The sequence below is a fragment of the Mchenga conophoros genome, linkage group LG4, assembly GCF_057382185.1.
Source record: "Mchenga conophoros isolate Kocher_MC1m ecotype Shallow Benthic linkage group LG4, M_conophoros_male_GT1.1, whole genome shotgun sequence".
Taxonomy (NCBI): domain Eukaryota; kingdom Metazoa; phylum Chordata; class Actinopteri; order Cichliformes; family Cichlidae; genus Mchenga; species Mchenga conophoros.
This window is the reverse complement of record NC_140529.1, coordinates 22,519,998-22,545,291: the sequence shown is the minus strand read 5'-3', so window position 1 is coordinate 22,545,291 and position 25,294 is coordinate 22,519,998. Positions and strand designations below refer to the sequence as shown.

The window sequence follows — 25,294 nt, the reverse complement described above, 5'->3', positions numbered from 1 at the left end:
CCGAGAAGCTTCTTCAGTTGAAGAAGCTTCTCGTAGCTTTGTGGCAAAAGTATTACAGCTACTGCTGATTTCTATTTTCTTTTTTTTCTTTTTTTTTTGGGGGGGGGGGGGGGGGTGCATTTCTCACATTAACATGTGTCAGATCAAATTTTAATTTTAGACAAAGATGACCTTAGATAATTCAAAATACAGTTTTTAAATTATGATTTTTTTTTGTTATTAAGGCAATAAAACTATCCAGGTTTACTTGGCCCTATGTGAAAGAAAAAAAAACCCATATCTGTGACTAACCACATTTTTTTCTTCAGATAGCCATGTTCAATTTCATTAGCCACACCCAGGCCTGATTACTGCCAGACCTGTTGAATGAAATCACTTAAACAAAACCTGTCTGACAACATGAAGTAGGTTAAAAGATCTCAAAATGTAACACATCAAGCAAAGATCTAAAGAAGCTCAACAACAGATGAGACACAAAACACTGACATTTATCAGGAAGGGTTAGAAAGCCATTTCTAATGTTTTGGACTCCAGTGAACTATGGTGAGAGCCATTATCCACAAATGGAAAACTTGGAATGGTGGTGAACCTTTTGATGAGTGTCCAGCCTACCAAAATTAGTGCAAGAGCGCATCAACAACTCATCCAGTAGGTTACAAAAAAACCTAGAACAACATCTAAAAAAGTGCAGGCTTCACTTGGCTCAGCTAAGGTTCGAGTTCATGATTCAACAATAAGAAAGAGAATGGGCACAAATGGCATGCATGAAAGAGTTCTGAGGCAAAAACCATTGCTGACCAAAAATAAAACAAAAGATTATTTCACATTTGCCAAAAAGAAGGTGATGTTTTTGAAAATTTTGCATCCTGTAACATCTGGTGTAAATCAAACACAGCATTTCATAAAAAAAACATTATACTAAGACTCAAACATGGTGGTTGTAGTGTGATGGTCTAGGGCTGGTTTGCTGTTTCAGGGCAGCTTGCTGTGATTGATGCAAGCATGAATTTGGCCTACAATATGTGCCCTGAAGCTCAAGCACACTTTAGACGGGACAAAGACCTCAAACACATCAGCAAGTCCACCTCTGAATAGTTCAAGAAAAAAAAAGGAGGTGGTGATGGTTTTGGAGTAACCTATTTAAAGTCCAGATTTAAAACTGATTGAGAGCCATTTGCATGACCTTAAACAGGCTGTTCATGCTCAAAGACCTTCTAATGTAGCTGAATTAAAACAATTTAGCAAAGAGTGGGCCAAATTTCCACAACAATGCTAAAAACTCATTGCCAGTTATTTAATTTTCTGCTGCCAAAAGTGACACAGCCAGTTATAAGGTTTGGGGGACAATTAGTTTTTCACATAGCTCCTTGTAGGTTAGGTAAACTTTTCCCTTAATAAATGAAAAACCAAATTTAACAATTGCAAAATTTCTATTTATTTCAGTTATTTTATTTGGTGACCTGAAACATTTAAGTGTGAAAAATATGCAAAAAGAAAAAACAAATCAGGAAGGGGGCAAATATTTTTTTCATAGCACTGTAACGTTTAATGACTGCTCAAAGTATTATGGAATCTTGAATATTCCATCTCAACTGATTATTTAAGAAGATGATTGTTTCACATTTGTATTTCTTTGGTGATTTGTGACTGTGCAAATATGAAATAGTCACATTAGTAACCTAATAACACAGTTTTCTTCCGTTTTTACAGCTGTGTCCTGAACAGGAGACTCTCTTAATTACTACATTAAGTGTTTTTAATTTTTTAATAAGATAGCAACTTTTCTTCAAAGAACACATACAATTCATGAGGCCCCAACCATAACAGGACTCTTTATTTGGGTGAAATATTACACTGTAGTCATCGAAGCAAGTTAGTATTTGTATTTGTATTCTATTTTTATCTTATTGTATATTTATTTTATTTTATTCTACTGTATATAGTATTTTATTTTATTCTATTCTGTACAGTTGTGTACTGTATTTATTCTTATTGTATTCTAATTTTTGCCTCATAACTTTTGCACTCTCCACTTCCTGCTGTGACAAAACAAATTTCCCACGTGTGGGACTAATAAAGGTTATCTTATCTTATCTTATCTTAATCAAGGTTCACTTTAGAACCAGAAACATTATTTCCATGCGGGTAGGCCACCATCCACCTTGTTGTGCCTTAAACTTGTTTACATCAACACCTAGACCAATCCCAGTAAAAGGTTAACATCTATGTACCAGGAAGCAACAACACACACATCACTGGTTTCTGCTGTTAAATATTAATCAGAAATAAACCTGCAGCAATAAATTAGTGTTTTTCCGAGAATAGTTAAAGGAAACGTCTGTGTTGATCACTGTGCCATTTGGCCGAGTCGTGACAATGACCTGCAGTTATTCATCATTATTAAACAAACTACGGAAAGACCAGAACCGATATTCTGATAACTCTGTGATCAACCAAACAAACAAGTATGACAACCCGTCCATTGAAAACACTCCTGTCTGGATAACCGGAAATACAGTTCAAGCTAGTGTGTTGTTAGCTTTTAGCTTCGTATTAGCACCAGCTACCAATTTCAGCAAAACATCCTCTCATGTGGACAAACACAACACACTTTACCTGTGAATCGGTTGCCTTACCTGATTTCTGACCATACTGAAGAGGGGCGCCTTCAGACAGTCCCAAGGCCGATAGAAAAATCCCAAAGCTCAGCAACAAAACATATACACGGCGGTTCTCCATCCTTATAGCTTAGCTAACAAAATGTTAGCTACGTGAAATCAAATAAATGGCTGATTTTAAAAAAAGGCTTAAGTGTTTTAAACATTGAATAGCAGCTTCGCGTTAGTCTAGGCTACATAAACGAGCACATTTTGTCTGTTTTTGCGTCTGGCTATTCGCCAGCTAACTAGCTTTAGCTATCGATGCTAAGAGTTTCAGCTGACGACAGCAAACGCCGCTACCACACGCAGTGGTCGGGTATCCATGGAGACAGAGGGGGCGGTCACCTTTCGCGGCCTCTCATATTTAGTGTCTGTACTTTAGTGTTGTCTAAATGAACACAACAATGGGAATTTCAATCGTTATAGCCCCTGACTATCATGAAGAACCTCTCCTCCAAAGCGCCATGTTCCTGTACACCGTGACGTCACTGAAAGTGGGCCGTGAAACTTCAAGGAATTGACAGCAGCCTAAACCAATTACAAGGGACAATTCCGTCGCGTTGAACTCCCACAGCCAATCGGGTTCGAGCTTTATTCTCAGTCAGTTAAATCCAGTGATTTGTATCAAAGCTGAAGAAAGCTTTCTGCATTCAGTCAGTCGCCAACCATGTGAGGCACGTAAAAGTGGTTATGAAAGAAGACCTCTCTATATAAAATGTTTATATCTGTGTTTACGGCAAGTTATAAACTACAAAAATTTATGAATGTATTTGACGAGTGATGCTACCTTTAGGACCTTTATTATGGGTATGTGTGGTTTTATTCGTTGTTTTTGTTTTATTGTGAGTATGAATTTCATATAAATATGGCTCGTTGTTAGATTTACATGGAAAACCAAACAAAGAAATAGCCTAAAAAAAATCTGTCCCCAAAACGGCATCAAGACTAAATGCATGTAGATATTGCTGTAAACCTGTAATTCCTATGTAATCCATAGGATGGGTTATATATGTTATTTTGCGTATTACTTGGAATACTGGTATGAAATTATTTGTAATACAATCTCGCCTGTATTTTAATTCATTTTTTTTTTTATTCAGCATGTTGTGCTCAAGAACGCATAAAAATCACATGCTCTTTTAAGACTGACTTCATTGCATGTTTTAAAACTTGCCACATAGGTGTAATAAAATCAAGGACAACTACCATTTTCACTTGAGTGTACCTGATTGTATAATCCTTATTAATTTCCCTACAAATGTACTACAATACTACAGCACCAACATAGCAACTGTGGTAGTAAAATAGATAAATTGCAGAAAAATGCATGTTTATGAGGATCAGATGTGTTGGGATGTGAATATGTTCTTACTGTGCTTTGGTCATGGATGCAAGTTCACAAAACAGTATGAATGGGAAAATTATCTGCTCTGATTAACTGATGAAGGGGGAGGAGGCAGTCGGTGGCGTGAAGGAAATCTCCCTTGGTTTGAGGACAGATACGTCAGGTTGCTTCTTGCACTCAGGATCACGAAGCTGTAAGAGAGTGTTGGTGGCTTACAAGCACAAAGCAAGAGCAACGGAGATCTCCAAACCTCACCCGAAGCACGGTGAGTACCACTTTTTCTGCAAATTCAAGTGCAGTTTTTCTGCAAATTCTTTGTGCGCTGATAGCTGTGTGTCACTGTTTTGTGAATCTTTAGTCCTCTAGCTTTAAGAGAGGGGGGATATAAATGTTTAAATGTAGGAAGACAAAAAAAATAAAATGTTCGGACCTATTTGTGATTACCTTTTCAGTTACCTGCAACTTCCTTTGTGGAAAAATGAATGTGTTTAACATTAGAAAACCATAATCCAATTCACATACGATGCTAAAATGATACCACACAATGAACATTTTTCCTACTGTGGAGCCTATGCTGTTTATAGCTATAATAATTTTACTTTATTGTTAAAATGGTACAGCCCTGCCCTGCTGATAAAAGGTCCCACTCAGCTCTCTTTTTGACTGTGCTGATCAGAAAAATGCCCACGTAGGTGATGATAATGCTTAACCTATCCACAAGTCCTGCTTTTCTTTGACAGTTGCAGCTATCTGGCGGCAGAAAACGCCCTCAGCAGTTCAATTTAGTGTCACTTTGCATTTCTTCCATGCATGTGTATGTGTATCCCTCAGGCAGCCACAGAGGACCATGGCATTTGCAGGGATGTTGAGCAACGAGGACATACAGGCTGCAGTCCAGGCTTGTCAAGGTGAGTCAGACAGCGCACACTAAAACTTACATCCAAGAAAAATACACACTTTGCAAGCATCTAATTGTGAACATAAGAACACGTACTTTACAGCAAGGGAATATAGGTCCATTCACATATACACAGCACACACAGAGGTGCTTATTAAACCCACTCCCACAGGGCATATCTGTATCATGTGATTTTCACAGTGGGGACAGGGTACCTGCAGGTAACCAGGCAGCCATGTGGCAGGAGAGTAGTTTCCAAAGTGGTTGTGTTGAGCATTAACACATAGAACACCAAATCACACAAGCTGTAAAGTCCTCACATCCAAAATTACTTAAATATTTATCTCTAGAAATTATGTCCTCATGACGAGGCAGACAAAGCTCGACTGATCTGATGAAAATCAAATGTCAGTGCTTTCATACCCTTAATTCAACCAAACCCGCCTGTTAGTAATGTTTTAGGCAAAATAGCATTAAGAAGATTTTTGTTTTATTAATCAGAAGTTTTAAACTCCACTGCAGTGTGTGCAAGTCTTTTTCAGAAAAGTCCTTTGAAATTATTTGAAGGTAGCTTGTACCAGAAGAATTCCACTATGACTGTAAATAAAAGGCTTTTAACATTTGCATTAGACCTATGGGCCATATTCATTGTGCTTTGCCTGCTTTAATGGCATAATGACATAGCCTGTAATGGTATAAGACGGTGATGTGCCACAGGGTGTATATTGGTAAATGTCATTGGTTGAAGAATGAAAGTCATCTGAGCGAATGAGTTAATGCGACATGTCTATTCAGTCTCCCGTCGTTCTTTCTTTCTTTCTTGTCATTGTGTGATTGACCTCTTATTCCCATGTGTCTGTTTCTCTTCCTCTCTCAACTATGTGTGTTTGGTGTGTGTGTCTGTGTGTGTGTACGTGGTCCAACGTAGCTCCAGGCACATTCAACTTCAAGTCATTCTTTGAACAAGTTGGACTGACTGGCTTATCTGAAGCAGACAGGAGAAAAGTGTTTACAGTCCTGGACCAAGACAAGAGTGGATACATCGAAGAGGAGGAGCTCAAGTAAGGATGGAGTGCATGTGTGTGTACGTGTGTGTGTGGCTGAAAGACTAGAGCAGGAGCACATGGTGGTACAGATGGAGTGTGTGTGTTTGTTTGTGCATGTGTGTTACATCTGCAGTTTGTCGTAACTGTCCCTCATGATGGGCCTCAGGCAGAGGTCACTGTATGAATGGAGCAGCCTTTCCGCTTTGCATGAATTGACTGATACATGAATTGAGTGAGTGAGGAGGACAGGGACAACTGAAAAAGGCTTAGAGGTGAAGAAAAGGCATCAGCAGAGATACAGTCTGAACTTACTGCTTCTATGTTTGTTTTTTTTTATGTCTACCCTTCAGACTATTTCTTCAGAATTTCTCTCCGGGGGCCAGAGAGCTGACTGTGGCTGAAACCAAAGCTCTGATGGCGTCTGGGGATAAAGACGGTGATGGCAAGATTGGAATAGAAGGTGAGTGTTTGTAAAACATCTAGAAGAGCTGTTAGCAGATGTGAAATCAGAGCAATTTGTGCTAAGGAGCTGTCCACCACTTAGTGCTGAAATTCTAGTCTTTAAAAAAAACTGATGCAAATAAACTTCTGCTCTCCAACAAGTTAAAAAAAAAAGAAAACAAAAGATTTCTTGTTTGTTGAGTCATCTTGCTTAACTGTAATGCTGCATGACAACCACAATTCAACTTTTGGCTGTCTCTGTTTTTCCCCCACACAGAGTTCTGTGATCTCCTGAAGTAAAGAGAAACTACATACACATACGACCGAGGCTGTCTACCCTTGTTCTGAATAATGGATTTGCAATGGAGATCTTGACTTTCTGGATTGTTTCATGCAAAGACCAAAAACCTCACAAAATCTGTACCTGCCTGCTGCTCTCCCTGTTCATGTGATGCAACGTGTATAAGATGTTTAGTAGACAGATGACCAAAGTTGGATGTTAAACATGTTTGTGTTTAATCAATCAGGTACCTTGAATCAATAAATGTGAACAATTAAAGAAGTAAACTTACTCTTTGCTTGTCTTTTTATATATATATATATATATATATATATATATATATATATATATATATATATATATATATATATATATACATGTAAACTTAAATAGATGCAAATAGATGCATTAAGCATTACATACTATTCATTCATATTCAATGACTTCACATAGCTCAGGTCAGGTTTAGAACTGAGTCAAAAATTGCTTCATAATAATTATCTACAACAATCTATTTAGAATGTATGAATTGCATTCTGCTGTTATGTTAATGCTTTAATAAATAATACTAAATTGGTAATATTTCAGAGGTCAGGGAGAAGAAGAAGAAAAAAAAACATCTATTTTCACAAAATATCATGTTGCGTTTTACCTCAGTCAAGAAGATGTAGCACTGCTTTATTATGTTTTATGCTTTATTAAAAGTGAAAATGGCAAAATATCTGAACTCTTGGGATTTATAATATATATATATATATATATATATATATATATATATATATATATATCTTACAATTACTAATCAACATTAGTTCAATATTAATTATCACTTAGAGCACAAAACTTGCGTATTGCAAACTAGCCTGTGCATTTAAAGCAGTGGAAGGAAATGTTGTGTGTGGAGGATTTGCTCTTTATGACTTTATAATCTTATGACTCTCCAACCCTCTTCTGATCTGTGTTTTAATCTCAGTTTGCTGCATTCTAATGTGATTATGAGAATAATGAAAATAATGAATAATTATTTTCATTATTTTCTTACATTCTGGATACTTGAAGCACAACCAACAAGGGGCAGTTACACAATGTATTTGGATTCAAATAGCACTTTTCTGGCCTTACTGACTGCTCAAAGTAATTTGAACTGTAGGAGACAGCCCCTCCCAATTGCAATGGAGTTGGTCAAACATGCAAACTTTGCAGGCAGGATTTCAACCAGGAACCTTCGTGCTGTAAGCTGATAGTACTAACGCTCAGAAACCCCACTCCTCTAGTTCACATCCTGTGACCGGGCACCATCTCTCATCCTTTTGTGCACCTTATACACATTTATACTGTTTAGAGCTTCCCCATGTTCCATGAACAACATACAATTTTAAACATTTTTATTTTTATATATTTTGGATCACTTTGAGAAAAGTAACCAAATTTCAGGTTAAAATTGAAATGAAATATATGAAATTTAGGGTTCTTATTCTGCTGTCTCCCTCATCACAAAGGGTCGCTCTGCATGTTTGAGTTTGCAGTTTGATGCCGGACACCCTGTCACAATCCCAAAGAGGTTTATGTGTCTCTGGTCGGAATCAAACCAGCTACCTGCTGCTTGAGAGGGTGAATTTGTCACCGTTATATTATTTGATCCAAACAGTATAGGGCTAAGTGTTTTGCAAGAGGGGAAGTAGTTGAGAAAAATAAAAGGCAAAACTTTTGAAACTGCCATAGGTTGAAAATTAATCATTCTAAGTTATTTTGTGAACTTGGAAAACTAACTAAGATCAACTAAAAATATGAAACTATCTAGAACTAACATTGAAACTAATAAAAAAAACTAAACAAAAACAAAAAAATCTTCAAATAAAAAACAACTCAAAGGGGAAACAAATCTGGGCAGTAAGTTAGACTAAACAGAATTAAAAATAAAAAGTCAAACCAAAATGAAAATGAAAAAAATATTTAAAAATAACAATTCTACTGCTGATCTACTTTACCATGCAACAATCTCTAGACTTTACAGAGCATGGACCTAAAAAATATCCAGTGAGCAGCGCTTCTCTGGGTAAAAATGCTTTATTGATGTCAGACTTCAGAGGAAAATGACCAAACTGCTTTAAGTTGATAGCAAGGCAACAGAAAAACCTACAGCAGAGTATGCAGAAGAGCATCTCTGAACATAAACCTTGAAGCAGATGAAGCAGAAGACCACAGAGGAGCCGCTCCTGTCACCTAAAACAGGAAACTGAGGCTACGATTCACACAGGCTTACCAAAACTGGACAACAGAAGTTTGGAAAAAGGTTGCCTAGTCTGATGAGTTGTGTCGTAACATTTAGATGGCATACTGTCAGAATTTGGCATTAGCCACGAAAACATGAATCCATCCTTCCTTGTAGCAGTGGTTGTGGTGGTGTAAATCTGTGGGGGATATTTTCTGAGGATCAGTTGAAACACCACAGCCTGCTTGCCAGTACTGTTGCTGTCATCTGAAACTGGCTCCTTTAACATGACAATGATTTCACTCTACTCAAATGGTCACCGCATCCCCATTGAGATTTAGAGAAAATCCAAAAAGGTGAATGAAGAGAATTGCATCATGGATGTGAAACAGACAAATGTGCAGCAGCTGTGCAATGCTATCATATCAATATGGACCAATATCTCTGCAGTCCAACCCAGTATTAGCAAGGTGTGCCTAATAGTGTGTATAATGCAGGTTCTGAGAGAGCCACTGTTTTACTTTATTAAACTGATATCCAGTATTTCCATTAAACATGAAATATTTATGATAAAGTTGCTTCTTCCAATGCTTTTACTTAAAACTGCTTGCCTAAAACTGGGATCTAACCAAAGACCACTACCATGGTTCTGACAGTTAAGAATATCCTCATTTTGAGTCACTGCTGTAGACTCACTAGCACGAGTTCAGTTTGACCAGACAGAAAGAAAAGAAAAGAAAGACTGACTACACAGAACTACCAGACTGAGATCAGCAGTCTTTGGTTTAAGCTTTATAAGGATGTTATTCACAGACACATGCTGGTGTGACTACTGAGGATAGCATGGAAAACTGTCATGCTTGCAATCATACAGCATGTAAAAAAATAGGCCTCAAAGTCTCAACCCTGATAAGGTGGTGGTTTAGTTTGAAACTCAACACTTCGTGAAGAGTTCAGATGAACCTTGTGTATACTGTGCTGTAGCTTATACACTAGGTATAGCTAGTTAATGTTACAGGACAGCATATAGGCAGAAGCTGCACATGTCTATCATCTGAGACCATCTTGCCTGGTGTTGCAACTTCAGAGGCAAGAATAGAAAGCCTGACACCAATAAATAAGAAACTCTTAATAATATAAGGAAAAAAGATTGCATTTATGTAAAATAACCTGGAATTTGTGTAAATCTAGTTATAAGTCGCCCAAGAGCCACAGCCACTCTACAACCACGAGTATTAAATATTGCTGGAAAGATTTATCATAAAACAGCTCTGTTAATGGACTGTATGGACTCACTGTGGGTTTATATAGCATGTGATTGGAGTATATGATGCCAGAGAAAACACGGTAGAAATAAACACTATCAGAAGTCTAAAAGGCATAGGAGAAAATGGCTCTGTGATCATATTGACATGGAAATCAAAAATAAAGGTGTTTTAAAAGGCAGTCCTTTCCAGTGGTCTTCTCTTCATAGTGAAGGCTTATAGTGACGTTAATAAAGGTTATCCTGTTTAAAGTAGGAAGTTGAATTGGCTGGTGTTCCTTTACATGGTTCTCACAAATCAAAATAAGGATGACCTGCACCCTCACATGTATCAGTTCCTTTAATTTAAGCTCGTAGAGGAAACGTTCTGAATCAAAATCAGCATGCTGGCAATAAATCATATAGGTGCAACATGACCAGTGAAGTCGGGTAGCAGCGGGCATGCTCGAGTTACACATGTCTAGCTATAGGCCTCACTCACACATGGTAGCATCCTCATTTGTTCACCTAAAAATAGGTCTGGACTACTAGACACATTTTTTCGAAACCCATGGATCTTGGTACCTGATACTGGGACTCAAAGGTCTGTAAATGGTGTTGCTCAAGGATATATAAGAGAGAGGGAAAGGGGATTCGTGGCATTCACTCGAGTCCGCCTAGGTTTTCACTCGCCTCAACTCAGCGCAAAGGTGAGTGCGGGGATGCGGACGAACGCCACACCGACTTCTACACTGGAAGGGGGAAAAGGGGATTCAGACAAGGAGATCCACGTGGACTATAAACTATAGAGAGAATTGGAACAAACATAGCCAACAACTTCATGGACCACAGGATAATTCAATTAGCGCGCAAAGGAGGCCAAAAGATTTCAGAAGAGCGCCGTTTGTGGATGAATATTGTTATTTACATTATCTCTTTTAACGGGATAAAAGAAATGCTATGATAACACACCTAGGGTTATTGGCGCGCTTGACATCACTGGTGCTTTGTTTATTTGTGTCAGTGATTCATGTTGCCGTGATTTGGTCTCTCGGTGGAAGCATCATCTATTTCGTGCCATAGCAGCAAAACGCTTTGGGATACACAGTCAGTGCCGTGTTGTGATTAAACATCCGGAGGCGAAGAGCAGCTCTTAAGAGTAGTTGTTTATATTAATCGGGACGGGTAGAGCTGCATGGTAGACTTTGGATTAAGGAAAAGAGTTGATTCGTGACCAACATAAAGTAAAAGGGGGCTTTGCTTTATTGTGGATTAATCCTTGTTTAAGCTTTTGACCACTAATGTCTGATTTGACCCTTCCTGTGTTTTATTTATGATTACTCACATCATATAGTTAGGTTCACTGTAATGTAGTCAAAACAAAATAGGTCAAATTGTCCAGTTAAGTTGGAGAATTGAAAAATGATCTATAATCCAATAGTATGACCACTGCATAGGACTTATAATGACCATACTAATCCAGTTATCTTGTCTTTTTTCCCTCTCTAAGATTAAAAAATGGCCTTTGCTGGTGTCCTCAAGGATGCTGAAGTGAAAGCAGCTCTGGATGGCTGCGCAGGTGAGCATTCATTATCATTATTTCATCAGACAGTGAACAAGCTGTTCTAGTTTTTCATTATTCATGTAACTTTGTTGAACATTTTACTGCTATTTGATTCAAAACACCAACAAGTGATGCAACTTGGCTTCAGTCAGAAAGCAGTAAAGTCTCAGTTTCACATTGTGTCGTATAAACAGTCACAGTTATCGTATTGCATCAACAATGAAGTCCTGACTTGTGCTTGCGCAGACTTGCTGGGCGCTAATTGAGTTAAAATGTGTGTTCTAGCTGCTGACTCCTTCGACTACAAGAAGTTCTTCAAGGCCAGCGGCCTGGCTGCAAAAACTGCCGATGATGTGAAGAACGCCTTCAAAATCATTGACCAGGACAACAGCGGCTTCATTGAGGAGGATGAGCTGAAGTAAGTAATTCCAGCAGTTCACACTTAATGCTGGCATCTCATACTTGCAAGCCTAAGTGGTCCAGAGTATTCACGATCTTATCAGTGTGATTTGTGTCATTTATTTATAGACTTGGGCTTTAGTCTACAAGCCAAATAATATAGTAACTATTGCTAAGGAAGCCCCCAAAAAGAAGCTGTTGATGACTTTCTTATGGATCATTTGGTTGACACATCAATTTAAGTCTTAAAATCTCACACATGAAAACATAGAAAACCAAAGGGTTCACAAGAAAATAATAAATAATAACTGCTGCTTTTTATTGTCCACACGCCAGGCTGTTCCTGCAGAACTTCTCTGCTGGTGCCAGAGCACTCACTGACAAGGAGACCAAGGCTTTCCTCTCCGCTGGTGACAGTGATGGTGATGGCAAGATCGGAATTGATGGTGAGGGTTCTTTGTGGAGCATGGTGCACTTTCCTACAGATCTTTCAGTTTAGCAGAACACATCATATATATGAAGTGTTACCCGCAGAGCCTACATGAATCAGATGTTAGAAACAAGCTTAATTTTTTTAACATCCATTGACATACCCTTAGTCAGAGAATGGCTCCTGTCAGTTTAAACTATACCACTAACCTGAATCCAATTTGTTCCCAATACTAATGGCAGTTCTATTCTACTTTCACAGAGTTTGCTGCCCTTGTAAAGGCATAAATTTCCATTGACCAAGATCCATTTCTTTTCATGGAACTGTGAACTCCTTGCAAGATTCACTAATCATCAGCTGAAAGAATATTTTTTATACCTTATTTATGAGTTGCCTGTGGACTGTTTCTCAACATGGAGCACATATTTTACTGATACCGTTATTCAGATGTGTTAAATGTTCTGAAAAAATGACTTGTGCAAACTGTACAACATCATCTGCACTTTTTGAGGAAGAGTGAAAAACCAGGAATAAATACTCTTTTGGTGTAAAGTCATCTCGTTCAGGTCAGTCGTTTTTTGCATGGTCAACCAAAACCCTCTCTATTCACACAGACGTAGCTATGCCAACACAATGGTTTGAGGAAGTGGCCGTTTCAAATTAGTTGTTGATTTGCCAGGGTGTTTGAATACTCCAGAGGTGTTGAGTGACGGTCTAAACAACATGCCCAGCACTTGTTTGGATAATTGGTTAATGAGATAGTGGAGTGTGGCTGGACTCTGGCCATGGACTGGGAAATGCTGTGGGAATGGGCCCATGGGGCTTTGCTCACATGCTTCTGGGATCTTAGGGAGGTTTGTAATGGATAGCTGCCACGCTGTCTCTTCCAAGGTCTCCTCCTCCACCAACTGCTGCATAGTCAATTAAATGATGTGCTGTGGCAACAGGAGTTCTATTAACAGTCACTGTTGCGTCAGCAGGAACTTTTAACACACTGAACCCACTGTACAGTTGCACATCTACATCAGCCGAAGGTCTTTAATACATTATTTAACTTCTATCAGCACCTGGTGTGTACCTCATTTTGAGGAAGAAAATATTCTATATGCATAAGCCTGGAATGGAATTTTGAACAGCTCAGTTTCCATATTAAAGTCAAATTACGATCCCAATGTAAGCTAAGAATTCAGCATTATGTAAACCTCAAGCCTATCAGATGACGCCATAAGGTTATTATTGTCTAACAGCAGGGGAATCAGAAATAGTCTGAGTGATAGCAGTCTGCCGTTTCCTCACAATTGCCAGGCTTGCGCCACAGAACTTTGCTGCCTCCTACAGGTCAAACACATTCTTTCAGCAAGAGTAGCTGACTGTGATTATCTTTTTTTTTTTGCCCATTTTGATTTTTAATGCTTTGTCTAAAAGCATGAGCATGCCCTTGTGCCTTTAGGGGTTTAGAATATCTATCGTAATCACACATGGCAGGTGGAATTTTTAAGGAAAACTTAAGAATATTTCTAAAGTCAGAGAGTCCCCTTGAATTAATTTGGTTATTTAATAAATCTTTTTACAAATATTTGGAACAAAAAGGACTTGACAGTAAAACCGGGCGTGGCTGATATTTGGAATTCGTATGCGGCACAAGTAAGACGGGTTTTTAAAAAGTATTTAGCAATGTGCTAGGCAGGCAGACTATCTGTGCGAATCTGAAAGGAGTGAAATACATATATATCTTACGAAGTACCCTTCATTGTTCCAGCTAAGAAATCAAAACCACAATTTCCCTCAAAGTCGCCAAATATATTTCACATACTGTTGCAGTGAATAGTCCACGCCTTCTAAATCGTCAAAAAGAGGAGAAACAACCAGTTAGTACAACTTACGCCAGCTCTAATGCATGCATGCTCAGTCCCCCGCCCCCGCCCGCAGCACTTCCAATTCGTCCTCCTCAGCAGTGCTGGGGCCTATTCTTAGCTTTGAGTGGACATGAAAGACTTCTTCAAACGCACCTTTTAAGCGTCTTCATTTGTGAAACTTAAAATAGACGGCTCTCTGGCTAAGGGGACGCATTTTCGCATCCCCCTTCTCGGTCTCAGTTATCTTATGCTTCAGATTTCGATGGCGTGATCATATAAAAGCTCACCCGGAGCGCCGTGATGGTCACTGCAGTCGACTCGGGTCTTGTCTGTGTCATTCCTAGCCTACAAAGCAAAGACACAAGAGGTGAGTTTGAATGGAAAGGAGAAGGGAAACCCGGGAGCCACATCATCACCTGGCATCTTTGAGAAAACACTACATTTATTTATTTTTTAAATTTATTGTTAATTACGCTTTAAATCGGGACTCCTTACTGCGAGGCAGCATCAGAAGAAGGAGATGAGTTTTGCGCTTTCTTGCCGGAGCGTCATCATCGTTGGCCACATGGATTACTGATCAGACGTACTCGCATCTTTAGAGTTGCAGCTTCAGAAAGAGGCGCAATGAATAATTTGCCCTTTCATATTTGGAGTGGCTCAGATTATTTTTGGCAAGAAGCAAACTTACAGATGTGTGATTCTTCAGATGCTGCCAATGTTCTAAAAGATAATAATATTATTATTAATAATAAAATAATAATAATAACCTGGGATGGTCACCTATGGACATTAAGCCCAACTTTAAAAGCTTAATAATGGATTTTATTTTTATTTTCCCAGTTCACAATGGCATTCGGAGGTGTACTAGTTGAGGCTAACATCAAAGCAGCCCTGGATGCGTGCAAAGGTGATTCCCTCATCTGCGATCACAACTCACCTTCTTTTTTGTTCAGCTGCGCTTGCTTTGTGCGAATTTCAGTAACAACCTGCGCTACTTTCAGACGGCGGCACATTCGACCACAAGAAGTTCTTCAAGTCCTGCGGCCTTCATGACAAGTCCGCAGATGACATCAAGAAGGCCTTCGCCATCATTGACCAGGACAAGAGCGGTTTCATTGAGGAGGACGAGCTTAAGTAAGAAAGTTCATACAAAAGGCGTTGTTAGGGTTTTGCTGTTGTTGTTGATTTGACCTTGGATGCATCATAATGAGTGGCAGGAGGCTGTAAGCACAAAACCATTCAGCCACTAACAGTAGACTACAGTAAGCTATGTGTAGCCATATTTAACCCATGCACTGGTTTTATATAACCAGAATGATATATTTCGGTTAGGTATGGGTCGTTTTTTTTTTAATGAATATTTTGCTTTGATTTTATTTATTTAGCTAAAGAAAACAGCTTTTTTATGCCTTAGTTGACTTGTATCCAAACTGTACTCTCTGCAGTCAGATTGCATGTCTTAGCCAATGAGAACTTGGGTCTGTGAACTCACTGCTCACCTCTGTCTGCAGGCTGTTCCTCCAGAACTTCAAGTCAGGTGCACGCGTCCTGAACGACGCCGAGACCAAGGCTTTCCTCGGTGCCGGTGACACCGACGGTGACGGCAAGATTGGCGCTGATGGTATAAAAAATAAATTAAAAAAATTCACGTGCACCACAGTGAAATTCCTCTTTGGATGTTTTGTTTTTCCTGCTAACGGATATGTCACAGGTGTTTTTCCTTCTGTCTTTTTGCAGAGTTCGTTGTCATGGTTAAGAAAAATAATGGTGCCAAGTGATGGATGGAACAACAATGACCACAGCGAACTCCATCTCGCCACCCTAATTTTTATACATTTGCTTAAAAGACGTTTTCTTCTATGCAACACCTGTCCAAAATGATGAAAATGCCGCTCGGTTGTGTTCATGTCTTAAATACGAATTTTGCTTATTGTAAAATCTTTGATGATGCTCTTTCCAGGAACGATCGATCAAAAAGAATAAATATTCCTTTGCTACGGTGTTATTGTTTCCTCTTCCCATTATTATTATTATATATCCAGTGGCGGTCCTAGCCTGTTTGGCGCCCTGGCGAACACTCCCTCTGCCCCCCCCCCCACCCACCCACCCACCCAACACACACACATATGAAGAGAGAGAGAGAGTATGCATAGTATGCAAACGGCTACCAAACAGCCATCATAATTTGTCATACAATGAGAACAGGACAAATCAACAACTGACAATGACTAATTAATATTAAAATCTGTAACATAATGTATTGTTTGGAGTTTAGTCTGTTACTGTTACTATTTTTTACCATTTCTTCTTGGAGCAACTGTAACCCACATAATTTCCTTAGGGATTAATAAAGGCGGCCTACATGGACGAAGTGATGAATCTGGCATCATGGTGCCAGGACAACCACCTTCTATCCCCAAGCCATCCGGGCCCTAAACACACACACACCCACCCTCTCACATCATCTATAATTGACTGAGACAGGACTCTCTTCCAGACACTCTTAAATCCAGGCACAATGTACATTTCAAATTCCTTTAATTTTAAATATGTTTATATTGTCTATTCTGTAAAATAGTCAGATGTCTATTCATATTAATGTACAGAATTCACCTGCTTGCTGCTACTACTGCACATTCACCCAATGTATATACTATATATATATATAAGGTTCTTCCTCTAAGTAACGGATGACCTGCCATTATCCAATGACACATCTGCTTACCTGTATCTTTTGCTCGTTTCTCCTCCTCCTCTTTTCTCTTTTTCTAAACTGAGCACCTGATGGCTTTGAACTTTTCTTGTCCATCTTCCATCGGTTTTAATTTTGCACTCCAGTATGAACACCCATCCCCCAACCCGAGGATCACCACAACATAATCTAATAGACCTACACCTTAGTTCACAGATTCACTTTGTCTAAGGTGTATTTCTGGGATTTCGCACAACCCAGAATTCAAGTCATGAATACATGATGGGCTTGGATTTACATCATTATGAATGAAATGTGCTCTATTTGGAAGCAGCCGGCCCCCCACCCCTTTCGGCAGGTTGTGTGTGAGACTTTAAATCATCAAACTGTAAATTATAAATTTTAAATTGTTATTGATCCCTTTACCCCTGGTCCTAAAGTGTATATTTATTTTCTTACTCTTCTTATATTTATTGTTTGTTTACTTGCACTGCTGTAACTGGAGCCTCGTTTCTCTATATACTGGACTGTATGTAGCGGAGATGACAATAAAGTTTACTTTGACTTCAGCAGCGAGCAGGCGCATCGAGGGCTCTCGCGCTCACTTTTCGTGTATAGAATTTCGAAAAAACATCGTTGCAAATTATAAATTTGTATTATAATGGCTGGTGTTTTCGTGTTTGTTGGTTTGTTTTTATTTTGTTTTATTTTGCAAGCTGGTTATTAGATGCTGCTCCAGCCAGCCCCGCTCCTCCACCCTCTGCCGCAAGCAGCAGGCGCCCTTACTCCCAGCAAATGGACGATAGAAAACCGATCGGTGCCTATGCCATTCCCAATATGCGCTGGCTGATGTCGGGGCAGCATGAGTACGAGCAATTTTTTTTTTTTTTTTTTGCCGATGCCCGTGATGCCGCCCCGGGCAACCGCCGTGTCGCCCGTATCTAAAACCGCTACTGTATATGTCCGTGAGTAAAACACGTACTGCACACACAGCGAGCACACAAGTGCAGCCTATGTAGTGTTCACAGTTCATGTAGTTCCACCCTACTGCCGCTAGATGGGATACGTTCTTTTTCAGCAACCTAAGCCAAAGCATTTAAAAAAGTGGGGTTGGGGCGGCAACATAGCAACAACTACAGTTGCAGTGCTGTAGTATTTACTGGCTACTTTTATTTACACATTTTAGAAAGTGAAATTGTACTACATAAATATATTTCAGTTATATATCAATTAAAGGAAATATTGGCTTAATGCAATGAAACGTACATTGAACTTTTGATTTGTTCTTAATTGGAGAATAGCATCGTTTAAAACGAATACCGACTGACGTTGTTTTCATTGTTTAGCCGACCTTTTGCATTGCATTTTTTCCTCTTTTTCTTGTAGTTTCGTAAACTTTCATTGCGTAAGACCCGCCCAAGGGGCAGTAGGATGTTAAAGAAATTACTGTTAGCTCACAGGACTAATGTCCTTGGTTCGAATCCACCCTTCGGCTGGAGCCTTTCTGCAAATTAACGTTTTTTTTGGCTATATTTAATGAGTGCGTGAATGTGAGTAGCCTATAAATGTTTGTTTGTGACTCTGTGTTAGCTCCGCGAAAGAATATTAGAAAATGTAAATAAATAAATAATTGCCCAGTAACTGTAGAGTCTGCCAGGTATCAGTACGACGTATGACATCATGTACCGGGTGCTGATAAAATCGCACCACTGCTTTTAATCCGGTGTCCCGAGTCTCGTTTTCACACACAGTGGATGATTAAGTTTCTCTTTACCTTTTCTGTGCTTCACTAGAACCTAACTGCAGACAGTCGGACATCACTTGTTGAGAGGAGAAGGCCCCATTAATAAGTTGGCAACTGGATTAGGTGGCTGACGGTGACAAACCGTCGGAGGTAAGCTTTTAGGATGCTGCTAAAGAAGTGAATAAGAGCCACTGAGCGCATGCTGTGTATAAACTTTGTTCACCACGCATTTAAAATAATATAATAAAAACACTAAGACTTCCCGTGCATTATACGACACACGGGAACACAATATGTTACACAGAGAATCACTACCTGCCCATCCTGATGTAATCAACATCTTTCATTTGCCACACATGAAAAATCTACCAAATCAACCTTTCCATCTCAGTTTTTATTCATTTATTTGATAAAAAAAAGAAGGTCTGAACAAATAAAAGTCTGATCATTTTTGTGCACATGTTGGGAATGCGACGCTCTCCACTGAAAATGTTTTTCTTTGGGTTTGGAAGAAGGTGGTGGGGGAGGGAGTACTTTGTCATACCGAACACAGTACACGGGCCACAAATTTGACAGCAGTTTCACACCCTCGTGCTTTTAAATAATGTTTAAATGCGATCTTTACGCACATGTCGCGATACCTCTCCAGTGCAACTTTACCTGCTGTTCGCGTTCGCCAGCTGATGCGCGAGGGAGCGCATCCCTGCCAAGATTCGCCCCGTGCTTCAAGCACGCGTACGTTAAGAATCCGACTTCAACGTGAAAAGTGACCTCGAGGTATTGTGACCGTTTGGCTAGAATTAAGAATGAGGCTCGGTGTCGGGTTGCAAAGGTCTTGGGAATAATCGGGAAAAGCCGGATACTGTTTTGTATGATGTAATAGTTAGCACTCAGGGTTGTGGATCCAGGGATTTGACTTCAACTCTCCGTGGGATCTTCGATTAATTTGTCGTTTGGAGTTTTAACTGATGCTTTTCTGTCCACGTTGATAGCTTTGAAATTGTAAGTGTTCATCTCCAAACCACCCAGGTGCTGGTTGCTACATCTGTACAGCTTCACCTCCCCCTTATCTCATGGAGAGATATAACCTTCTTTTCCGTGTCCTGCTGCAGTGACCAATCTCCCAGGGATGTGCTTAATGACCCTTGCATTAGTCTGTGTGTCAGACCAGGACACAAACGTCCTCGGAAAGGCAAGCCGACCTGGTCGTTTTGCAACTGGACAAATCGTACAGGAAACAAAATCCAATGTGCTGCTCTGACTTTGAGCAAATCACAAAAAATAAACTCTTAAACTGTAATTGATATGAAACTAGTGCTTACCGCTGTTGTGTTTTTTGTTTGTTTTTTCTTATAAATGAAGCACTGCACATTATGCATCACCAGGGGCGCAGCAAATAACTCTGGGCAAGGTGTATTAACTGTCTCTGTGGACCCCCTTCCTTTCCTCATTACAGATCTTTTTTTTAAGCAAATTATTGTGTATACTGTATATAGCAATCTGTACTGACCATTAATGTTGCCGGTAATAAGCTGCTTCTATAACCCTAACCCTTCTTCCTGTGAAGCAGAAGACAGTCTGACAATAAAAACACTGAACCTACAACGCTGTGTGTGGGTCTTTTATCGTGTCACACAGATTTTTTTAAAATTCCTTGTCTCAAGCCGCTCACTTCCAGCGATCAGCATTTTTTAGTAATTCCAGAATCCCGATTGGCTCTTAGCGCCTACCTCGGCTTTCTCAGGGGCAATTCCAAAGCTCTGGAATTGTCTCCCTCATCAGATTAGGTCATCTACCTCACTTACATTATTTAAATCCCAGCAGAAAACATGGCTCTCCTCATCAACTTTTTCAAGTTCAGACTAATTTTAACTAATTTTCCCCTACGTGTCTTTTTTATTATTAATATTTGTTATCATTATTATTTTATGTCACAATTTCATTTGCATAATTTTATTACTAGATTATTTTTAGGCCTCTGTCAGTGCGCCCCAGGGTGGCTGTGGCTACAATGTAGCTTGCCATCACCAGTGTGTGAATGTGTGTGTGAATGGGTGGATGACTGGATGTGTAAAGCGCTTTGGGGTCCTTAGGGACTAGTAAAGCGCTATACAAATACAGGCCATTTACCATTTACCATTTTTAAGTTTATGTTTTTCATTTTTATTTAAGTACTTATTTATTGATACTACTGAAGCATTTATGTGCAGTGCTTGTGCACTCTCAATTTAAATAGCCTTTTGGCTGACTCGGCATGCTGAAGATAACTTGGTAATGTTTTCTCCTCCATATCTTGGTTGCTTTTTGGTTATACCTGCTTTTTCTACACCCTTGTTGGCCAGTCTCCAAAAAATTGTTCCTCTCTACTGATTAGTGAGGTGTTTGGGCAAAACATTTTCTGCTTGCCCTCAGTTTTTCAACCATGTTCCTCTGTGCCCATCCTCCCCATTACCCTCAGAGCAACCTTCATTTTCCTCCCTCTCTTCACTTCCCTGAGCCATTATCTCATCTTATCGCTCACTATCTGCTACAAAGGCAGACCTCCAGAAGAATAAAGTATATAGGACTGATATTTACCCATTAACCTGCTTACAGCCTCGTGCTGTCATACTGTTTTCAGCCTGTTTGGTACTAAAGTACATGAGAGGTTGAGCCAGATCATCAGGGCATACCATACTATCTTGGTAATCATGAATGGTTAAACAAGTGTCTAAACATGTTTATGTTTACAAAACAGCAATACTAAAATTGCAGTACCTTGGTATGGATGTCAATACAAATGAATGCTTGGAATAACTTTTAGTTGCCACCATGTGAGCTCATGTTGTGTTATGTCATTTGGAAAGGGATGTGCTGCTGCTGCTTCTATGGCTGTTTCTGAAAGACTCATGCATTTGGTGTTAAGTTGTGCTGGGTCATTCTGATATAGGGTCACACCTGACATTGGCTCACTGTCTTTAGTAGCTGCTGACAGCTAAATCATTCTTAATCTGATAGTTGTGCCCTGCTCACATTTCTTTTAAAGATATGTGTTAACAGCCGACTTCCCACAGTTTGTTTTACTTCATTTCTTTCTTTCTTTTTTTTAGAAATAATATTTTTTAAGACAAATACAACTCTTTTTATGGCTTGCATGGGTCACTCCTGTCATTGGGCCCCTGATTATTACGCCCCTGTGCCTACATTGTCGCGGGATAGTGGCAGAAGGGGGGTGACTGCCCGTCCCTTAATGAGCACAGTTGACAAAGCAGTTCAGAGACACTGTACCGGCGTCCCTGACATTCACTTCTGAGCATGTGTTTCAGGTCGCTTTAGATATTACTGGAGATGATGTGAGCCCCATTTAGCATGACCCCATGAGGCATACATGTGGACAGACTGCAGAGCATCATCTGCAGAGCAAGTTCAGGTGTTGATCTCTGAAATCATCTTTTCCGTGAAATCTTATTTTGCTTTAAACAAGCTAAGATGACATACGAAAAGACATGCGCAAGACTACAGCAAAACAGACTTTTAACGTTGGGATTCCCATACTTACTCAGATGTCATAAAAAGAGCATATTTTCAGAGGAGTACGGTGGTTGGGGAGTGCTGCAAGTAAAAGGATACGTGCATGAGAGGGTGGGATGGGGACCCTCTCAGAAACAGCAGGATAAGGAGAAAAGCAGCATTTACTGTATAATCCCGGAGGTTAGAGGAGGGACGCTGGGATAAAAGGAGGGAGTGGAGGATGGGAGGAAGAAAGCGCTCTTAAATTAATATGCTATTTACGAGGGCGTTACAGACGTTCACGTTCCGGTCTCTCTGCGCCTGGGCGTTATAAGTAGTAAAGGTTAATTAGTTAGCCGAGAAACTGGATCAGGGGCGGGCAGTTAGAATTTGATCCATAGACGGGTAACCCAAGCAATCCCCATTGTCACGGCAATCAGACCTATATAAATCCGTCTTAACGGACACCAGCCACCACATAACCTCATCTCTCTGCTGGATCGTCTACCTGGGAGAGAACCCCCTTAACACGGTGAGTTGCTGCGCCAAGTCGGGCAGGAAGTTAACTGCTTTTAGAAAAACTGAAAAGTTTTGTGTGAGATAATTTTTTTTAATTTTTGTGTGGTCGCCTAGTTGAGTGACAGGGCAAATAATTGCGTCCGTAAAAGTTGTGACTGACTCTCGCCGTAGGTGGCGGGGAAACAAGGGCAAAGCGAGAAGCGAAACGTTCATTTGATCATTTTTAATTTGTGGTAGGCTGCTTGAGTGGCTTAAAAAGGTCGCAAAGAGAAAACCTATCGCAGTTTTACGGGCTTTTTTTTTTTTTTACAACTCTTTAAGATCGAAGTCTTTCATTGTGTAAGGATGCTGTTCCGTTAACTCCATGCCGTACTTTTCAGTAACTTCTCCGTAACAGTGTTTCCACTTGGGCATCTTTTGCCAGTCTGTCTGTCAGTCAGTGTCAGCTTAGAAGGTTTGTACTGCACCTGGCTTAATCTTAATAATTCACCATGGCTGTTCCTCCTGCAGGAATAAAATGTCGCTCTCATCTATCCTTTCTGCTGATGCCATCGACAGTGCTATCAAGGACTGCCAAGGTATCGTTTTCCACCAATATGTTTACAGTATGGAGATTTTCTCCCCCTGATATATTTACATTTAAAAGCACACACACATAAAAACATAAACAGAATACAAGGACACACATATATATTTATATGTGCAAGTAACAAGTACACATGTGTAAAGCCCATAAATGGAAGACATAAATGGAAGACATAAAAAGTCTTGACATAAATGCACAGAAAATATATAAAATATAAAAGGTAAAGATCCCAGTAACTGGCCTCCCAGCGTCCAAAAAATAAAATAAAGATACAACATTTGAAACGGTGATTTTCTTCATGATGTGTACCCTAAATAAGAAGATTACGTGTTTTATATCATACTTAATAATACCTTGTTGGTTGTATGTTATCATGTGTCTGTAATTTAAAGTCACATAAATAGTCTGAGGCTTTGCAGGTATTATAACAACTTTGCTTTAATACCAGTTTATTGAAAAATACCTGACATTACTCATTCATATTAGTATTTACCTGCTTAAGTCAGTTTAATGAATGGAATGCAGACTTTGGAGTCATCCACCAAACTCACTGTGATTTATTTCTCCAGCTCCAGACTCCTTCTGTGCTAAGAAATTTTTCCAGATATGTGGCCTCACCAAGAAGAGCCCTCAGGATATAAAGAAGGTTTTTGGGATTCTGGACAACGATGCCAGTGGCTTCATCGAGGAAGAAGAGCTCAAGTGAGTGAGAAGAGAGTTCATAAACTTTTTCCCCCCCTTTAGTGCAGACAGGATTTAACAGAAGAAGCAGTTCAACTGGCTTCCTTAAAGCAAAATAAAATTCATGTGCACTTATTCTTTTAGAGATATGAGAGATTTAGAGAAGAGGATGCGCCTCAGCATTAATCTATCAGACTTTGGAAGGCTGACGTGAAAGCTGGAAGAGCAATTTATAATATTCTGGGAAATATATTCAAGTTGAACAATGCAGCACAGCAGTCACATATTTTTACCAACCCTCAGTAAAAGACAGACGCAAAAAGCAAACCTAAAGCACAACGAGACAATGTTAATATAAGGTAGGTCTTAAAGTGTGGGTGCTGTGGCTGCAGGATACCACACAGAGCAGCATCTAAGACTGACGACTGAAGCCAGTGTGATAGGCCTACGCTTGCATTAAAATTAGCAACATTTTCACTTACTTTGCCTTTTATCCACTTGTCATTGAGGAGTGACTCTACCTTTGGATCGTGTTTGTCCCTGTTTGTGCCTACCAGGTTTTTCCTCCAGAGGTTTTGTCCCGGGGCTCGTGTTCTGACAGATAAGGAGACCAAGGCTTTCCTGAGTGCTGCTGATGATGATAGCGACGGTATGATTGGAGCAGATGGTGAGGCAATTCATACCTATTTGACATATAATTCCTGAATTTGCATGCTTGCACACAGTTTTTCTAGAACATTTGTGATTTTAGGTTTATAACTGGCTATACACTCGAGTCAGTTGCAAGCTGTTAACTTTGATATTACAACTGTGCCATCAAACTGTTTCTCTCTTCTGGTATAAGATTGCCATAGTTGCTGCACGGAAAATAATATTTTAATATATATATAAATAATATTTTTGTTACACTGAGCTACATCTTACTGATCCATGTTTTTCCTCAACAGAGTTCCAAGCCATGGTCTTGTCCTAAGCAGCTGGATTCCATGACTCCATCTAGATTTTTCCTCCTGCCATCCTTATCCAACTGCTTCAGGGGCTTTTACTGTAGTCAACCTTTGTCCCGCTAGTTAGATGAAGCCTGAATGGTCCAAAGATATCTATGTTCTTCTCTTATTTTTAAGTAGCTTTCTTCTAGATAGAGTCTAAAGCTGTATTGTTCAAATAAATGTGCAAATTAACAAATTACAGAGAAAAATAAAAGAATAA

The 25,294-nt window shown here is 39.5% G+C and overlaps 5 protein-coding genes across 5 annotated transcripts in view; 4 read left to right on the top strand and 1 right to left on the bottom strand.

The window, feature by feature from the left end:
- Positions 1-3,161, bottom strand: part of lmtk2 (lemur tyrosine kinase 2) — a 34,382-nt gene extending 31,221 nt beyond the window's left edge. The window contains exon 1 of the mRNA XM_085271059.1: positions 2,637-3,161. Coding sequence (XP_085127185.1) covers positions 2,637-2,739 — 103 coding nt within the window. The 5' untranslated portion in view covers positions 2,740-3,161. The remainder of the gene's footprint in view (positions 1-2,636) is intronic.
- A 162-nt stretch (positions 3,162-3,323) lies between these two features.
- On the top strand, positions 3,324-6,957 carry pvalb5 (parvalbumin 5). The gene is made up of 6 exons (XM_085271063.1): positions 3,324-3,467; positions 4,108-4,270; positions 4,837-4,913; positions 5,832-5,964; positions 6,300-6,409; positions 6,668-6,957. The coding sequence occupies exons 3-6, from the start codon at positions 4,853-4,855 to the stop codon at positions 6,688-6,690; spliced, it is 327 nt and encodes a 108-aa protein (XP_085127189.1). The 5' UTR covers positions 3,324-3,467; positions 4,108-4,270; positions 4,837-4,852; the 3' UTR covers positions 6,691-6,957.
- A 3,782-nt stretch (positions 6,958-10,739) lies between these two features.
- Positions 10,740-13,074, top strand: LOC146576050 (parvalbumin beta-like). The gene is made up of 5 exons (XM_085271061.1): positions 10,740-10,835; positions 11,636-11,704; positions 11,975-12,107; positions 12,425-12,534; positions 12,780-13,074. Exons 2-5 carry the CDS (start codon positions 11,644-11,646, stop codon positions 12,803-12,805), a joined length of 330 nt encoding a protein of 109 aa, XP_085127187.1. The 5' UTR covers positions 10,740-10,835; positions 11,636-11,643; the 3' UTR covers positions 12,806-13,074.
- A 149-nt stretch (positions 13,075-13,223) lies between these two features.
- On the top strand, positions 13,224-16,376 carry LOC146576049 (parvalbumin beta-like). Its single transcript, XM_085271060.1, has 5 exons — positions 13,224-14,741; positions 15,215-15,281; positions 15,376-15,508; positions 15,886-15,995; positions 16,112-16,376. The coding sequence occupies exons 2-5, from the start codon at positions 15,221-15,223 to the stop codon at positions 16,150-16,152; spliced, it is 345 nt and encodes a 114-aa protein (XP_085127186.1). The 5' UTR covers positions 13,224-14,741; positions 15,215-15,220; the 3' UTR covers positions 16,153-16,376.
- Positions 16,377-22,622: 6,246 nt separating this feature from the next.
- pvalb8 (parvalbumin 8) lies at positions 22,623-25,294 on the top strand. Its single transcript, XM_085271062.1, has 5 exons — positions 22,623-22,831; positions 23,329-23,396; positions 23,974-24,106; positions 24,643-24,752; positions 25,033-25,294. Exons 2-5 carry the CDS (start codon positions 23,336-23,338, stop codon positions 25,056-25,058), a joined length of 330 nt encoding a protein of 109 aa, XP_085127188.1. The 5' UTR covers positions 22,623-22,831; positions 23,329-23,335; the 3' UTR covers positions 25,059-25,294.

What these genes read in the sequence shown, in the direction of transcription:
- pvalb5 (XM_085271063.1), top strand. Translation starts at nt 4,853, where the DNA reads ATGGCATTTGCAGGGATGTTGAGCAACGAGGACATACAGGCTGCAGTC. An exon ending in TGCAGTCCAGGCTTGTCAAG is followed by an intron (nt 4,914 to 5,831) that starts GTGAGTCAGACA and finishes GGTCCAACGTAG; the next exon opens with CTCCAGGCACATTCAACTTC. An exon ending in ATCGAAGAGGAGGAGCTCAA is followed by an intron (nt 5,965 to 6,299) that starts GTAAGGATGGAG and finishes TCTACCCTTCAG; the next exon opens with ACTATTTCTTCAGAATTTCT.
- LOC146576050 (XM_085271061.1), top strand. Translation starts at nt 11,644, where the DNA reads ATGGCCTTTGCTGGTGTCCTCAAGGATGCTGAAGTGAAAGCAGCTCTG. An exon ending in AGCTCTGGATGGCTGCGCAG is followed by an intron (nt 11,705 to 11,974) that starts GTGAGCATTCAT and finishes TGTGTGTTCTAG; the next exon opens with CTGCTGACTCCTTCGACTAC. An exon ending in ATTGAGGAGGATGAGCTGAA is followed by an intron (nt 12,108 to 12,424) that starts GTAAGTAATTCC and finishes TCCACACGCCAG; the next exon opens with GCTGTTCCTGCAGAACTTCT.
- LOC146576049 (XM_085271060.1), top strand. Translation starts at nt 15,221, where the DNA reads ATGGCATTCGGAGGTGTACTAGTTGAGGCTAACATCAAAGCAGCCCTG. An exon ending in ATTGAGGAGGACGAGCTTAA is followed by an intron (nt 15,509 to 15,885) that starts GTAAGAAAGTTC and finishes CTCTGTCTGCAG; the next exon opens with GCTGTTCCTCCAGAACTTCA. An exon ending in CGGCAAGATTGGCGCTGATG is followed by an intron (nt 15,996 to 16,111) that starts GTATAAAAAATA and finishes GTCTTTTTGCAG; the next exon opens with AGTTCGTTGTCATGGTTAAG.
- pvalb8 (XM_085271062.1), top strand. Translation starts at nt 23,336, where the DNA reads ATGTCGCTCTCATCTATCCTTTCTGCTGATGCCATCGACAGTGCTATC. An exon ending in ATCGAGGAAGAAGAGCTCAA is followed by an intron (nt 24,107 to 24,642) that starts GTGAGTGAGAAG and finishes TGTGCCTACCAG; the next exon opens with GTTTTTCCTCCAGAGGTTTT. An exon ending in CGGTATGATTGGAGCAGATG is followed by an intron (nt 24,753 to 25,032) that starts GTGAGGCAATTC and finishes TTTCCTCAACAG; the next exon opens with AGTTCCAAGCCATGGTCTTG.